General features: G+C 42.9%; 1 protein-coding gene across 5 annotated transcripts in view; it reads left to right on the forward strand.

Annotated features, from left to right (window-relative positions):
* LOC137352977 (protein Smaug homolog 1-like) overlaps window positions 1-17913 on the forward strand; it is an 89907-nt gene that overhangs the window by 62384 nt on the left and 9610 nt on the right. For 3 of the 5 annotated variants that reach the window (XM_068018814.1, XM_068018816.1, XM_068018815.1), the window contains 5 exons: window positions 119-234; window positions 6157-6358; window positions 8429-8555; window positions 9435-9518; window positions 13257-15647. In XM_068018814.1, the coding sequence (XP_067874915.1) occupies window positions 119-234; window positions 6157-6358; window positions 8429-8555; window positions 9435-9518; window positions 13257-13285 (558 nt within the window). In that variant the 3' untranslated portion in view covers window positions 13286-15647. Of the gene's footprint in view, window positions 1-118; window positions 235-6156; window positions 6359-8428; window positions 8556-9434; window positions 9519-13256; window positions 15648-17913 lie in introns of those variants that run through there. The other 2 variants (XR_010969799.1, XR_010969800.1) reach the window with 2 other exon arrangements.

Raw genomic sequence — 17913 nt, forward strand, 5'->3', positions numbered from 1 at the left:
AGCAATGGTATTAAGCTGTCTGGAGTCTTGAATGATTTTCATCTGTTAAATAAATGGCAGGGAAATCGCACAAACTATATCTACTGCTTGTGAATCACTTATGTGTAATTGGTTTCAGGCATTTACTGAAACACAGAAGAAAAGACTATTCTCATGGAAGCAACAAGTGTTTAAGCTGCTGAGATCTTTTCCTAGAAAGGCCTTGCTGGAGATGCCAGGTGTCCGTCAGAGAAGGTGAGTTTTCTGTATCTTACATGAGATCTTGGGGGATGGATGGGGGCAAAGCACTGAGCTGGAAATCTGAAATAAAAGTTTCATAGCATGGCCTGCAAAATCGGGAACATAGTTAACATTTTTGAAGGAGAACCTTTGTCAGTTTTTGCTTCTGCTTCAGTTTTGAAACAGACCCTTATTTTCTGTTTAGATTCTGTTAACCCTTCTTTGTATTTCTATAAATTCACTTCAGTATGTCATTGTGTCTGCCTTTCTCTCAGGCATGCTCTTTCTGTGCTGTGGCTCTCCACTCTATCACCTCTTGCTATTCGCGCTCTCCAAATTGTACCCTTTTGCTGCTTTCATTCCAGGAAGACAATAACTAAGAATAACAAGGAGAGTAACAGAGGGGAGTAAGTGCAGCAGAGAGCTGCACGGAGGGCTGGTTTGCAAGGAGGATCCAGAGTTGGGAAAATGAGCATTGACGGGTTATCGAGCTTCCAAGATCCCCCAAATGTTCATTCAGGAAGTACAAGCGCTGTTGTGTACACGAGTGCCAGCAGACTGTGGGGGTGTACATGTGGTGAGAGGGAGACATGGAGAAGCTCCAAGCTCTCTGAAGAACTGTGGGTAGCGAGCTGGGGCTAGGGAGTGGGACCTGTGCTGCTGAGAGGGAGCCTCCCTATGAACTAACATGGTATGGGTGGAACCCCTGAGCGTGCATGGGCCACATGGTTAGTCTGTGCACATGCGTTCTTCACATTAGATCTTGTACAGGGGTGCAGTGCTGCGCTTGTGAGTGAGAACATCCTGTGGGTCAAGACTACTGATTATGTATATTGTGGGATAGATAGATTTCAGAGAAATTGCAATGTGAATGGGAAGTTTGAGGGGCTTTTAATAGAATTTTATTTTAGTTCCTCACTCCTTTAAAAATATTGAATTGTCATGGCAGCAGTATGTTGCAGAAAAAGTTGTTGGAATATATTTGTGACTGAAATAATCAAATAAAATGTAGTACTGGGAGCCAATTTGTCCCTGGCAACAAAGTTTGGGGACCTGATTGGTTGTAAGGCTAGTGGTCACTGGTTTCATGATCCAGTTGAAGAAACTTTGCAACACAGAGGCAGTGCAATGATTTTTAACATCTATATAGTTCTGGCACGAATCCTGAACTTGCCACTATTGGGTCCTATAGTGTGCTCTAAGTTCTTAAGCTTTGGACCTTAGTTCCGATCCTGGCAGTGTGGTGTATCTGAGGCAGTTTCCAAAGACTGAATTTAGCACCTGAACGCCAGGTGCCGACTTCCAAATGCTAGATTTTTCAGAAGGCAGTTTTAAAAATGCTCAGTGTAAAAGGTCCCATATGCACAGCTGCAAATGTAATTGGTGTACAGAGCAGGGAGACCAGTGAGGAGGTGGGGAACTAGGAGTAGGGAGTTTATGCCATCTAGTCATACAGGTTTTTTGCAGTAAGCTTTTAACTTTGTATGTTGAAACCTTGATAGCAAGGCTTTCATGGCAAAGAAAGGAGCAATGTAGCCACTTTTAATAAGGCCTACAGGTGAATGACTTTTCATGTACTGGACACTGCAGAATGTTGGTTTTAAACACTGAATAGGTAATTACAGGCCAGTGAGTCTAACATCAGTGGTAGGGAAACTATTGGAAAAAATTCTGAGGGACAGATTAATCTCCACTTGGAGAGACGGGGACTAATCAAGGATAGTCAGCATGGCTTTGTCGGGGGGAGATCATGTCTAACAAATTTGATTGAATTTTTCAAGGAGGTGACCTAGGTATGTAGATGAGGCTAACGCAGTTGATGTAGTCTACATGGACTTCAGTAAGGCTTTTGATAAGGTCCCGCATGGGAGATTGGTCAAAGAAGGTAAAAGCCCATGGGATCCAGGGCAATCTGGCAAATTGGATCCAAAACTGGCTTAGTGGCCAGAGACAGGGGGTGGTGGTCAAGGGTTGTTTTTGCGATTGGAAGCCTGTGACCAGTGGTGTACCGCAGGGATTGGTGCTGGGACCCTTACTGTTTGTAGTGTACATTAATGATTTAGACGTGAATATAGGAGGTATGATCAGTACGTTCGCAAATGACACGAAATGTGGTGGTGTAAATAGTGAGGAAGAAAGCCTTAGCTTACAGGACGATATAGATGGGCTGGTAAGATGAGCAGAGCAGTGACAAATGGAATTTAATCCTGAGAAGTGTGAGGTGATGCATTTTGGGAGGACTAACAAGGCAAGGGAATATACAATGGATGGTAGGACCCTAGGAAGTACAGAGGGTCAGAAGGACCTTGGTGTACTTGTCCATAGATCACTGAAGGCAGCAACACAGGTAGATAAGGTGGTTAGGAAGGCATATGGGAAACTTGCCTTTATTAGCTGAGGCATAGAATATAAGAGCAGGGAGGTTATGATGGAGCTGTATAAAATGCTAGTTAGGCCACAGCTGGAGTACTGTGTACAGTTCTGGTCGCCACACCATAGGAAGGATGTGATTGCACTGGAGAGGATGCAGAGGAGATTCACCAGGATGTTGCCTGGGCTGGAGCATTTCAACTATGAAGAGAGACTGCATAGGCTAGGGTTGTTTTCCTTAGAGTAGAGAAGGCTGAGGGGGAACCTGATTGAGATGTACAAAATTATGAGGGGCGTAGATAGGAAGAAACTTTTTCCCTTCGTGGAGGTGTCAATAACCAGGGGCCTTACCTTTTAAGGTAAGGGGTAGGAGGTTTAGATGAGATTTGAGGGGAAAAAATTTCACCGAGGGTGGTTGGAATCTGGAACACACTGCCTGAAGGGGTGGTAGAGGCAGGAACTCTCAACATTTAATTAGTATTTAGATGAGCACTTGAAACACCATAGCATGCAAGGCTACGGGCTAAGTGCTGGAAAATGGGATTAGAATAGTTAGGTTTGATGGCTGGCGCGGACAAGGTGGGCCGAAGGGCATGATTCTGTGCTGTATAACTGACTCTATGAACGTACTGGTAATCGCAGTTGTAGCAAATTGTGTTTGTAGTACTGCAGAAGCATGATTGAATCTGTTCCAATCCAGTCACACCCATACCATTTATTACCTGATGGTTGTCAAGGTAAATGAATGCTAGAGTTGCTATTTTTAGGATAATTGATGGCAATGAGTAACAAAGGATGAATTCAATCAAGTGATTTTTATCAGCATCAGCAGAACTCCTGAGTTTCAATTACTGCCATGCTATTTATTATCATTAACCGTATAGTGTAAGCCACTTGTAGCAGATTTATCTGTGCCAACTTGATTTATCCAGTATGTCTCTTAACCGGAGCAATTCAGTCCATGGTATATGGAAGTAGAATACCAGCACTATGCTCTCTGTACAAATCTAAAATTAAAGTGAGGAGCAAGTCGGGAATACATAATATGCAGTGGGAAGACTCTCCTGTGAAATATTAGATTTCAGACTTCCTACATGCAAGGCTTTTTGGTTTTAAAACAGACCAGTACTAGAAAACTGCCTTTTTCGCAGAGACTAATGCATGTGATATCTGCTTGTTAGAACAAACTAATAGTGTGCATGTTGCTCAGATTAGCTCTATTTGTTCCACTTACTTGAATGTGTTACGACCAGGTGAGATAACGGTCTAGGGAGTCCCACTCAGCCTTTACCTACTCTAACCGTAACAGGGTTTAATTTTAAAAACACCGTGTTTTTAGCTTTCCCACCCCCACCCCTCCGTGAATCTTTGTTCGCTGCTTTCCAATTGTAAGGCAAAGAAATCACAGGTTTTCTTGGATTTTAGGAAGAAAGGTGGCAGTTTATTAATCTTAAACTCTAATTCAGTTAATGACTATGAGTATGCGACGCGATAAACCCACACACGGATAGAGATAGTGGTTAGCACCGCAGCCTCACAGCTCCAGGGACCCAGGTTCAATTCTGGCTACTGCCTGTGCGGAGTTTGCAAGTTCCCCGTGTCTGCGTGGGTTTCCTCCGGGTGCTCCGGTTTCCTCCCACATGCCAAAGACTTGCAGGTTGATAGGTTAATTGGCCATTATAAATTGCCCCTAGTATAGGTAGGTGGTAGGGAAATATATAGGTGGGGATGTGGTAGGAATATAGGATTAGTGTAGGATTAGTATAAATGGGTGGTTGATGGTCGGCACAGATCGGTGGGCCGAAGGGCTTGTTTCAGTGCTGTATCTCTAAAACTAAATAAAGGGGAAAAGTTTGAGACAGTATCTGGTAGTTATTTATGGTTCTTTAAGTTCAATGTGGAGTCTTTGGTTGCCAGTAAGTCTTGCTGTTGGTTGGGCCCCAGTGCACGCTTAATTTTGTTTCAATGTTGGAGTCTTTTCTGAGGTTTAATCAAGTTCGGTGTAAAGACCTGCTTAGGGGTCGGGAAAAAGAACCCGACCAGAACCCGACCGATCCACAGCGGGCCCAACCCAGCCGGAGTCCCTCCAATTTCGCCCCAAGCCCGACCTGACCATCCCTTTACTTCCCTTCCGACCGGGAAGCTCCATGAAGCTGCAGCGCATACGTGATGACATCATAGTGACATCACTCGCTCACTGTGCAGACTCCGTTTCGTCCTGGGCTCCCAGCTCAGCTAAATTTTTTTTAAAATTATTTTTAATACTTACTGGCAGAGCACTTACTGTGTGTCCAGCACAATCCAGAAGAGGCGCCCGACCCGACCCAAATCCGACACATGTCGTCTGGTCCCGTCTGGTTCGGGTTGAGTAGCAGGCCTTCACTTCAGTGGGTGTGGAGGCTTGTGAGAGATCCAACCAGGAGAGAGGCTGTTTTGTTCCGGGTTCAGTTACAATCTGCAGTCTGACGAAACTGCCATAGTCGTAGAGTTTTATAGCACAGAAACAGGTCTTTCGGCCCAACGCGCCTGCGCCAACCATCAAGCACCCGTCCTAACTAATCCCATTTCCTCTGTCCTGTGAGTGCATTTATGTAGTGCCTTTCATAATCTCAAGATGTCCCTAAGTGCTTCACAGCAATGAAGTGTAGTCACTTGTGTAATATAGGATCAATAGATTTGTGCACTGCAAGGTCCCACAAACAGTAATGTGAAAATAACTAAATGTGTTAATGATATTGGTTGAGGGATAAATTGTCCAGGACAACCAGTGTGAACTCTAAATAGTGTTGGTGGATCTTTTAGATCCACCTGAGGGGTGAGATGGGGTGGGCCCTCAGTTTGACATATTTGGAAGACTGCACCTCTGACAGTACAGTGCTCCCTCAGCACTGCACTGGGAGTGTCCGCCTAGGTTTTGTGCTCAAGTCTCTGGAGTGGGTCTTACAGTCATAGCCTTCTGACTTAGATGTGAGAGTGCTACCTGCTGAGCCATGGCTGGCACCCAGTTTATTTAAACCAAAATGTACTCGTTCTGACTCTTGATGTTACTTGGGGGTGCTAATGTGAGGCATTGTGAAATAAGTAAAAGCACAGTGCATGATGTGAAGGTATATGGTGCCTATTGGAGTAATATGAATGTTTTTTGGGACAGCTTATTGCCTAATATGCACTGGAGGTAGTCTCAACTGGAGCTGCTATCTGGGGCATTACAATTGGCCTCAGTGCTTCATGGAGGGAAAATAATTTGTGGATCCCACTCCTGATTTTGTATCTGATGACTTGTACTGGAATGTACATGTGTGTGGACTTGGATAGGAGAGGATCTGGTTCAGAAACATGGTAAGTAAAGGCGACGAAACCTGTTGGCCAAGCAGGAGTCAACAACTTCAGAAGAGGAGAAAGAGGGAAAATCAGTTGAATAAAGGGCTGTGGAGGCTTAAAGGCACTCTGTTTAATTTGGTTTTGACCACTTGTCCTGTTTTGGCTGACTGGTAAAGTATTATTGGTGTTTGCTGTCCTCTGGTTTATACTGAATTCATAAGATCTTTTTACTTCTCTCCCTTCCAGCTGGGGTTTCAGTCAGTCCAGTTCGCTTCCCACAGCCGGTTCTGTGGTTGGCGGGCTAGGCAGACGAGGCCAACGGCCATTCCAGGTGCCTCCTCGGGGTCTGTCTGCAAACCGCATGGGTCTGATTGGCACTTCTGCTGCTAGTCTGGGTGGTGTTTCTCCAAGGCATACGCTTAATCCATTGACGAGCCAAGGCAGGCAGGTTAGTGCATTTTCCCTATAATACAAGTGCAAGGTACTAGCAAGTTTGGAAGGTGTGCTTTATACAATCTTTTTAGTGTAAGTACTGTCAGAAGTGAATTTGTCAGAGATTGGAGTGTGCAGTATCATTTCCTGTATCCTGACTTCAAATCCAGCCTGGACTGATGGGATAAACATCTTTTTTGTTTTTTGCCTACAAGGGTCATCCATGAAATGTATTTGGGCAGTCTTTATGCAGCTCCTACTGGGCATGGGCACTGAACAACAGTAATTGATCAGAGTTGGCAGAATGTCTGGTATGAGAAATGGACATATCATGCTATTGCAATGTTAAACTGTTTGTTGACTGTTCTTCAGCACTGACATCTGTCACGGAGTGCAACAGTTCAAAAAATTAAACATAAATTGATATTCTGCATATTGTGATCTGCCATATCTGGTGTAATAGTGAAAGCAGAAGCTATTAGTGCAAATGTTAATATTGTTTCCGAACTGCTGGTACAGTTCTTTTACCAGCCCTTATTCACAATGCGAAAAGTGTTCCTCTTGCCAGTTTTGGCATAAAGCAAGTGATGGGTGTAATGCAATAAAATTGACTTTTACTTTTTGTTTATCGGTGAACTGAGAGGGAAATATTATCATTTTTTTTTTCCCCCCGAGTATTCAATGTTCTGGAAGGAAAAGCAAGTAATTAGAAAAAAAGATGCAGTTTAAAAAAAAAAAATGAAACTAAACTTTGAAAGTGCTGCATTGCTGGTGACAGGAAACATAAATTTAGCTTCTATTTTTAACAACTAAGTATGGTATCTTCAACTGTTCCCTTGTCTCCACTGTTCAGCCACTACATCCCTGACCTCTGGAACTCCCTGCCCAGTGTTTCCCACCCTTTTATGGCACATTGGATTTCTCACCTGCTCAGTATCTTAGTTTTGTCCTCCAATATCAGATGGGCCAAAAAAAGTGGGGTTTGTTACTCTGGTTTTTCTTGACTTGAGCTGTGTATATCATTGGCCGATGGAAAATCAGGGGTGAAACTATTTGGCTGCCATTCATTATTGGGAATGGGAGGTTGGCATCTTTCACTCTCCCTTCTCTGGCCATGAGGAGACCTGAACTTGTGGGAAAATCAGTAAGACCAAGTTGCGCATAGAGTGCCTCTTTTTACAAAGTGGATGTGGAGATTGAGTGAAAGCCCAATCCAGCTCTGCTCTTGTGTAGTGTTTTTTTATTTGTTCAGGGGATGTGGGCTTTGTTGACAAAGCCAGCATTTGTTGCCCATCTCTGTGCAACTGAGTGGTTTGCTAGGCCATTTCAGGGGGGCAGCTAAGAGTCAATCACATTGCTGTCGATCTGGAGTCATATAGGTCAGACTGGGTAACTGGTTTCCTTTCCAAAAGTACATTAGTGAACTGGTGGATTTTTACGACAATCCAGTAGTTTCAGGATCACCATTACTGATGGTTTTTATTATTTTTATTACTTTTTATTCACAATTTATTTAATTAACTGAAATTAAATTCCCCAGCTGCCGTGTTGGGATTTGAACTCGTGTCTCCAAATCGTTAGTCCAATGATATAACCACTATGCTACCGTACCCCATTTGGAGCACTACAATAGTTCTATGTGCTCTCGGGTTAGGGAAGGAAAAATTAGCCAGGACACCTGCCCTGATAACTAATCACCAATCCTCTCCTTGAAAGTGTGGACATTGGGATGAGGAAGGATCAGGGTCAGCTCTGCTGCCCTCTGCAGTCAGCTACTCTGCCGGCATCCGCTATCTCGTCTCACATTGGAGAAGTGTCCCTTGATTGAAGTACCAAACAGCTGGTAACACCCATGAAACTGTAATCCAGCAAGTGTTGACTTGTTCAGCAAAGTGGGTTGAGGAAGCATCAATTAAGTTCTAATTATTAACAACTCCACTATCGCATCATCTGGCTAGAAGAATAGTAGCAGAATGGACCTTGGCCTTTTTGTCATCTAGCAATTCCTACATTCTTACTAAAAAGAGGAAAATAAATCAAACTATAACACACTGTGCGATTGACATGTTTTCCTTTGTTTGTGTAGAACCTATGGTTTGCAAACCCAGGTGGCAGTAACAGCATGCCGAGTCAAAGTCGCAGCTCTGTGCAACGGACATACTCGCTACCAGTGCACACCTCCCCACAAGCCATCCTGATGTTCCAGCAGCCAGGTTTGTTGTGTTTTGGCTCTTGATAGTTTCCTCCATCACCCTGAAATGGTTCAGTTTCCCCCCTCAGAGTGGGAAATGGTTTGCTGTGATAATGAGGTGCAATTTGCTTGCAAGACCAGTTTTTTCCCACTGCTTATTTCTAACTTGACCAGTTGAAGTGCCTGAAAATAATCCTTGCTATTATTACTGATGGTGTAGAAGAAACTGAGGGATGCTTGAAGTATTTTTATTGGCTATCCTCAGTGAGTTTTAAGTTGCACAGAGAACTTTTCTTTTCCACCCTGCCCTCCAGCATCACTTGATGTAGTAAATGAATGTACTGCACTTTGTTATACTGAGATACACAGATTAGAAGATCACCACTCTGCTGAACAAGTTGACCTTGAAGGGGGAAAATTTGCAGGGCTAAAGGGAATGGACTAATTGGATAACTTTTTTTATTTAAAAAAAACAGGCATGATGTGTTGAATGGCCTCCTTCTGTGCTATATAATTCTAGATTCTGTTAGAATTGATTAGAATTGACTGGGAGGGCGGGTGGGGTAAGAGCAGACAAATTAATGAAGGTTCCCACTGCTAATCACTGTCCAATGATTCCTGCTAGAAAGTGTACATCTGCAGATGATGGGTGAGAACACAGTCAGGCTCCACTTGGTGTCTTATGTGATTTGAGCAGCCTGCTGACACTGTCCATGCTCACATGAGGAATGAATACTGAAGAGCTGCTAATGCCGTGAAAACAAATGTTAGCTACAGTCGGCACCTTTTGAGGAAAGAAGAGAAACATGGGAGGGAGGAAGAAACTACACTGGCAGGAAGGCTCTCTATTATGTTGCTGTTCAAATAGAACATTTACTGAGGCTTTGTGCTGTTTTACCAGAATGTCACGTGCCAGTGACAGAGCCGGAGATTAATACCAGACTGGAATCTCTGTGTCTCAGTATGACCGAGCACGCCTTAGGAGGTAAGTGTCTGCAGTCATGGATTGCACAGTTGATATTTTAGGACCAGAGTATTTATACAGTGAGATTAGTCCATTTCAGAGTAAGAACGTTCAGTATTATAAGTGGAAAATATTTAGAGGAGGAAGGCAGGTTCCTGCAGTGGATTCACCTCTGGTTTGGGTATAAATCCTGTCTAGATGGTAGTCTCCTCTATCTGCTGATCCTATGGGAAATTTTGCCAGAAAAAAAACATCTTTTATTTTTATCTGTTGCTCCTCTTTGGGTAAGGCTGTGCCACAGTACCTCATCCAAGAGGACATTCTTCACTTTGGGAGCTACTGGCAGAGGGCTCACATCTGAGGCTCATCAGTCCTCCCATGCCACCCATGCTCAACCACAGGTCATTTTGTCAATAGAAAAATCACTGGCTAACTTTCTATATTTATGCCTCACCAACCACCAGTGCAGACTATGAATCCTGGACCTATTCTGCTTCCTTATCAAAGGCCTAAGCTTCATCCCTTTTATGCTGCTACAATGAATTTTGAGCTGAACATGATGCTGAGCTGTTCTGTCGCCTTTACCTCCGCTCCCACTTCTTTGGTCAGGAGTTATTTCCCCCCACACAGCGGATCCCTTTGCCCATCTCCAATATTCTCCCTTGCTTATCTCACTTGCTTATAACCGTTGACATTTCTAATATTTGTTAGTCCCGAAGAAGGGTCACTGACCCGAAACGTTAACTCTGCTTCTCTTTCCACAGATGCTGCCAGACCTGCTGAGTGGTTCCAGCATTTCTCATTTTTATTTCCAATATTCTCCCTCTACCTGGACCCCTTCCCCTGGCCTTTTGCCTTCTCTAGATCTTTTCATTTGAAAACTGCTGGCTTGACGTTGGCAGTCTAAATTTCTCTGCTTCCCTCACTCGCTCCAACCTATTTCCATCTCCGCTTGCTGCACTCTTTTTTTTTTTTTATTTTAGGTCAAACCCCAACATTGTCTTCAAACCTGCAACAGGAGTGATGTTGTCTGGTGAACTGACCTCTACCCTGCAGAGGCCAAACACCAACTCTGACGCATCCTCCCACCTAATCCATAACCCCACCAGTGAACACCGAGCCATCATTTCCAGGGCTGTCACTGACCTCGTCTCATATCTGGAGGTCTTCCCTCCATGGCCTCCAATCTCATAGTCCCCTAACCCCAAATAGCCCACTTCTACCTCCTTCCCAAGATCCACAAACAGGACTGCCCTGGTAACCTATAGTTTCAGCCTGTTCTGCCCCACCGAACTGATTTCTTCTTCTTCCAGCTCTCTCCCTTTTTTATCTCCCCTTGTCAAGTCTCTTCCTACCTGCATCTGTTACTGGTCTGATGCTGTCTGCCACTTTAACAGTTTCCAATTTCCTGGCCCTAACTGTCTCCTCTTTGCCATCTCTCTACATCTCCAACCCCCACCAGGATGGTCTGAAAGCTCTCCAATTCTTTAAATTGGGGCCCAACCATTCTCCATCCCCACCAGCCTCCTCTACGTGACTGAACTTATCGCATTGAGCAACTTCTCTGTTATCTCCACTCACTTCCTCCAAATAAAAGGCATTGCAATGTGTACCTGCATGGGTCCTAGCTATGCCTACCTATTTGTGGGATGTGGAACATTCCTTGTTCCAGTCCTACTTGAGGCCCCTCCCTCACCTCTTTTTTTTCGAGTACATTGATGACTCTATTGGTGCCGCTTCCTGCTGTTGCGCTGAACTGGAAAATTTCCACCCTTTGCTCACCTTCACGTGGTCCATCTCTGACTCTTCCCTTCCCTTCCTTAACTTTTCTGTCTCCATTTCTGGGGATAGGCTATTAACAAATATTCACTACAAGCCCACTGACTCTCCGAGCTCCCTCGACTATACTACGTCACACCCAGCTTCTCCATCTGTAGCATCTGTTCTGATGATGCAACATTCCATCCCAGCACTTTCGATATGTCTTCCTTTCTCCTCAGTCGATCTGCTCATTTTTCTCCTCTTTTGGCTTTCGGATGGCAGCTGTTCATCTGTCATTTGCATCTCATCTAGACACATCTTTTTGTTTGTTTATTTGTCCTGTTACCACTCCCTTCGGCCTTGCACCACCAACCCTTTTGTCATTTAATCGCTCCTGCCTTCCACCCTGTCTCAGACCTTCCCTTTTGTTCTTTCTCCCCGCCCTCCCCTGCTTAAAACTGATTTACATTTCTAACTTTTCCCAGTTCTGATGAAAGATCATCAACCTGAAATGTTAACTGTTTCTCTATCCACAGATGCTACCTTATACGCTGAATATTTACAGCACTTTCTGTTTTTATCTCTTGGTTAGTGTTGATCAGCTCCAGATTGGACTGACGCACAAACCATCAGGGGCATAATTTTAATAGATGTATTTGAAAAGATTGCTAACATATCAAGTCCCAGTAGTTTGTGCAGCAGCTAAAGTTGAACCTGCTACAGCAGCAGTGAATGTAACAGGTCGAATGAGTCTTGAGAACCAAGGCTGCTGCAAGTATTACCCCACTCCCTTCCCCAATAAATGATCACTGTTCTTTTTAAACTTCTTCACACTCTATTTATCTCCATAATGTTGAAAGTATGGATTTTTACTCTTTTAAAGAAGTTCCTTCTAGAAATAGCTGGAATGAGTTATCAAACACTAAGCACGTTAACGAAAAAGGCATGCTGTTCAGGCTTTTCGTCTTGCACTCATCAGGACAGACAGAAGAATGCAAAATTTCAAAGGAAGCAGCAGTTTATACTGCATGAGAAAAGGGTGCTGATTGGTTGGCAGGACTAATCTGATTAGTGATGTCAGATGCGTAGGCCGTACGTCCCAGCAGCTGGCAAATAGTATCAAACAGCACGTCCCTTCGGCTGTTGGCAAAAAGCAGCGTACTGACTGTACTCAACCATCCTGTACTTTCAAAACTCAGAATGCAATGTCTAATGTTAGATGTGATTCTGCGATTGGGCAGCATTTACTGAACAATCCCAAGTGTGCTAAGAATTAAACTAACCAATTTAAGATTATCAGTTAGGCTCGCAATGTGACTCGCTTGTGCTTGGTAAAAGCTACGTAATCATATGCAGGGACCTGTCCTCTGCAGGCAAAAGGAACATTTCCAAGAGTTGCACCTTTTTTTTGAATTAAACAAAAGCGTGGGGAACAGTAGTTCCCTGGTGCATTCTCCAAGGTAACACCTCGACTGATGAGAATAAACTTGCCAACCAATCAGCACCCTTTTCTCATGCAGTATAAATTGTTGCTCCCTTTGAAATTTGGCATTCTTGGCTTCTGTCCTGATGAGTGCAAGCTGAAAGTCTTCGACAGAATGTCTTTTTTTTTTTACTCAGCAATACTCAAGCTAATAAACTTTTGCCGCATGTTAGGTGTATGAAATTTTGTAATGTTAATTTACATTGAGTCGTGCAATACTTGCGTGCTTTGTTCAGTCATAATTCAGGTTACCAAAACATGAAACTTAAAGTCTTTTTTTATTGAGGTGTAGGGTAAAGTGCAGGATACCAAGATTGGAAAAGGTGGGATAGAAGATGTTGTACACTCCCTTGGATTCAAAAGGGTTGAAAGACTAAGGGAGGTGAGAATGCAAGAAGGATGGCATATTTGGAGCATTGCAGGAAGAGAGGAAAGCTTAGAAGAGAACTGATGGTAATGGCAGTGCCCTTGTCTTGGTACTTCACTGAAATAATTTCCTTTTTTATTTCAAACAGATGGAGTGGACAAGACATCGACTATTTAGTACGCTGTACTTTGCTTGTGAACACTTATTGAGAGACTGACATTACACAGCAGCTGCAGGAAATGCCACTGAAATTTGAGGGTCACTACACCTTACAATGTATATCTTCGCTGATCTTTATTTAACCTTGGGGGAATAGACCGGAATCCAAACTACTTCCGGTCTGTTTTCCAGTATATTTTTGTTTTAACTTTTTTCAGTACCCATCTGGTAAAAGGTTCTGAACCGGTACAAATAAATCATATAGCTCAAAACTTAATTTAAGGAAAACTGGGAACTAACATGAAATTAGTGATTGACAGTGTAAGGTGGTGAGCAGTGCTCATGACAGAAAGAGAGGAGACGGGAACTCTTGGCTGATAATACAATGGTCTTAACAGAAACCTGTACATACTGTGCTGTCATATAGGTCTGGTACCCAGTGCATGCAGTACTTGGCAGTAGTACAGGTTTGGCATTTGTATCTGTCTATCACTAATTTAACCTAAAACCTCTGCTCAACTGTCAAAGTGATGCATACAATTTAACCATTAAGGAAGTTTTAAAATATGTAAAAGAGGTGTTCTGTTCTGAAGCCTGCATTACTTAAAAAAAAAAAAAGAATCTTGTTGCATTATTCAGTCTGCTCCAGCAAACTCCAGTTGAGGAGCCACAAAGAGGAATAATCAATGCAGTGAGCAAAATGGGAAAACAGCTAATCTTTTTTTATCTGGTGTTATTGTGTTGCTTATATGCATCTGTATGTTTGTGCTTGTATAGACAGCAGAAATACATCTGTGAACAGGCTCCAGATTAGCACAGTTCGAACTGAGCGCTCTCGCTGATATCGTTTGTCCGGTTTCACAACTATGGCTTTATAGCAGGAGGTGTATGCCCAGATGTTCTTTCCCTCTCCCACCTATCCCTGTTTAACTTAGCCATGACTGAGCTTCTGAAGGAGCCTCGATGCCTCTCTCTCATCTCATTTAGCTGTGGATCAGTGTGATTTTTTTTTTTTTCTTTTTTACTTTGGAATTTCATGGATGCCATCTTGATCTTTTGGGAATTTGGAGGAGTATGATCTGACGGACTTTCAGAACATTGGCTGTGGATGAAGAGATGGCAGGAGTTGGAAGTAGTGTTTGACTCCTTCCAGACGGGATTTCTACGCTTGCATTGATTTTTGGGAAGGTTGAAAGAAGTGAATGGCCCTGAAAGAATTTTATTGTCTGACACTGTTTTAGATGCTTGTAGCAAAGCCTGCAGGCAGTGAAAAACAGACTGTCTATCTGTCCAAAAGCCCTTCTGGGAGCTGAGATTTCCAGTGCCTTGCACACTAACTGAGCGAGTGTTTCTGATGTTGGATCTTGACCATTAGAAACTAGGCTCTGATTTTCATGTCCCATGTAAGAATAAACCAGAAATAATCCCCTCCCTTCCCCTTCTCTACCTCCATGTCCAACCTTCCTCCGTTTATAGTGCTTACAGTTGCACAGTAATCTTGTGAACCTGGATCAGAACAAACTTTTTTTTTCCCTAAAGCTCTTGGTCAGGTACCAGAGCAGCTGAGAATCTTGCTGCTGAAATTCTGGGGTAGAACCTATAACGCACCCACCCCAGGGAACTCTTTGCTTACAGTGTCTTAGAATGGAATTGAAGGTCTGCCCTGATGCTAGTTACACCTGCCATGAATTTTGCCAATTCTGATCTGTTTGACCAGGTTTGGCTTTGGAGTGGGTGTCAGTGGGAGGAGTCTGAAACATGGCTTGCTACAGGGGCACCCCAGTTGGATTATTGAGCAGTGACACTGTGGGGAAGGACCCATGGGTGCTTCACTTAAACACCCAATAAAGAGGCCTTGGGAAGAGATCAGATATTCAGTGTTATTACATACTGAGAATTCTGTTTGCTGCCCAAATGCAGAAGTCTTTTGTAGCCAAGTGGGATGTTGATGTTTCACTATTTTCAAGTATAGTTGCTTTTCGTACCACCTTTATTGATGGTAAAAAATGTCTAAACTTAAATATGCAACTACAGGACTGCAGGCTATTTGCATCAAAAACAGCCAGTGCCCTGCCTCTAGTCAGAGGGAGGTGGGTGGGGGTGTAAAGGCCCCCATGTCTTTCCTGATTAGTCAAAATGCAACATCTGTATCAACAACAAAAAAGACCTGCAATTTTGTAATGTTGGTGCTTTCGGAACACAATATTTCTTTTTGTAATGATGTAAGAAAGGTAACCATATATTTTGAAAAATTTAACAGAAGCAAGAAATTGGGGAGATGTGTATTTGTGTAACCCTCCCTGATTGCTTACAGTTGCATTTAAAGAGAGTTCATAGGTCATAATTTTCTAGCATGAGGCACAGAATGGGGGGGGGGGGGGGGGGGAGGGAAATGTGTATGTTCAAAGAAGAACGGTTTCATGTATATAGTAAATGTATGTATGGAAAAGTGAGAATAATTCTCAAGGGTATCAGTTATATAAGGGCCTGTTTATAAGAATCACATTTTGTTTTTGGAGTCTTGTGGCTTCAGCAAAGAAGTTTTATGTGTTTACATTTTAGGGGGGGAGGGGTATGTACAACACAGGCATGACTTTAAATGACTTTGGCTTTTTTTAATGGTCCTGTCACACTGGTCAACAGATTTATTGTCAAGTTGGGTAAGCTGTCGTCTTGAAGAGGCGAGTACTGGGGTTGGATGACATCTGCCCACCCCGAAACTAGACTGAAAGAAAAAAGAATGTGATCAGTGATGTGTGCAGCAAGAATGGGAGGTAATTACCCCATGCAAGGAATTGCCTGCTCATAAAAACGCATTCTTTTTTTTAAAAAAAATTCCTGTCCATTTCTCATAGTACAATTGCTGAGTGACTGTCCTAATTAAAACTGGACTATCCGTGCAAGAGCAGGGGCAGCTGGCCATCCTTCTCATGGGAAGGTTGGAGGTGAACCCTTCCTAATCACCAATTCCCTCTCCTATATACAGCAAAACCCTTGTTTTTCACACTTCCAGTGGCGTGACAGAAGAAGATAAGGAGGCATGTAATTGAGAAGTAAGTTTTCACAAGATCCAATTGAAAATATAATTTTGCATAAAAGGTCATCTTGCACAGCATCAGAAATCCCTTTTGAGGTTTGTGCCTTTGATTTTGCGATTGCTGCATGAAATGTACTTTTACAACTCCCACCATCGAGCAGCAGGAAAGGTATTCTTTAAAAAGGTGGATTATATAACAAAAGCCATGGATGGGCGCATTATTAACCAGGATGGATGCCTTGGTAGTTTGCCAAAGATTCTGACTGATTGGCATAACTGTGTATGGAGTGAATAGATGCTTCTTACATTTGAATCTCTATGTGGTTTATCCAGACTCCAAAGAGAGGTTGAAATGATGGCTCCTTTTTTTGCCATTCCAAAATATAGTAGACAACAGCCTCCTGCTCCGAACCTGCCTTCAGAATGGTGGGGTGCGTATTCCCACTTCATTTACCTTTTTTATACAACAACCCACCCCTTACTTAAGCACACAGTTTTATAATTGCATGAAAATGAGGTCCCTAGATATGTTTCCTGTCACCTCTTTGTATTTTGCTACACTGCTACAGTGTATGCCTCAATGCTGCATTTGGCTCAATGCATTGACCATTTCTGGTGCTGGGAGAGTGGCTCGCTTTCTTGCAATGTTCCCCTCGTCCCTTTAGATGCCACAGTTTTCTATGCCACCTCCAAAAACAGTTCACGGTTGCAGTTGGACATGGAAGTTGCTTCCTTTACATTGCTCAGTGCCATGGATGCCAAATTAGCTATGTAAAATCATGGCTCTTCACCAACTACGCTTAGTTTTCTTTAATAAAGACGATATAAATTTTTAAAAGTTAGGCTTTAATGTTCAGCTTCTATCCTTTACAAATTTCGCGTTGATTTCCCCAGTTAAATGTAGTGAAATTGGAAGGGTAGCTGGTTCTTGTGGGAATGCAAGTCTAGTATGTATTCTCCAAAATATAACTACCTGTTCCAAACTGCGTGAAAGGTTGATAACTGTTTACAAGTCAGAAGACACCGCAGCCAAGTTTGTATCATCTCTTCCCTCAAAACTGTTTGCTTCCCACTTGGCTGAAAATTAGCTGGAACACAACCTGTGCCATAGCCCCAGATTGCAAATACTTGGCCCTTTGAGTCACCATGTTCTTTATACTTTCTCAGCCTCAACCCAATTCCGTTCCTCTTCCTACTCAACTGAACTCTAAAGCCATTTGGAGTCCTGCCATTGATGCATGGCCAGCTTGCAAAGTTCACTCCCTAAAGGATGTCTCTGCTGTATTGGTGAAAGGCTGATGTGTGACTAATTGGGGAACAATGTTTCAAGCTGCATGATGCATCATTTTTTGCTCAAATTAAATGATACAAAAATAAAGACAGCTGCCCCAAAAGTCGTCATTTAAATCCTTTCCAATCTTTTGCTAAAATATAGATTTTCACTGATTTAGATTTGGTGGATTTTTTTTGCTGGAAGTCAGTCTGTTGATCTGTAGTGGTGTGAATGCTGTAGGTCACTAAGAATAAAGTCCGGATGAGTTTAATATATTAAATATTTTTCCCTTTTTTGTTTTTATAGAGGAGGCCTTTTTGCAGGGGGTCAAAACTA

This window comes from Heterodontus francisci, chromosome 40 (genome assembly GCF_036365525.1).
Source record: "Heterodontus francisci isolate sHetFra1 chromosome 40, sHetFra1.hap1, whole genome shotgun sequence".
In the NCBI taxonomy this organism is placed as follows: domain Eukaryota; kingdom Metazoa; phylum Chordata; class Chondrichthyes; order Heterodontiformes; family Heterodontidae; genus Heterodontus; species Heterodontus francisci.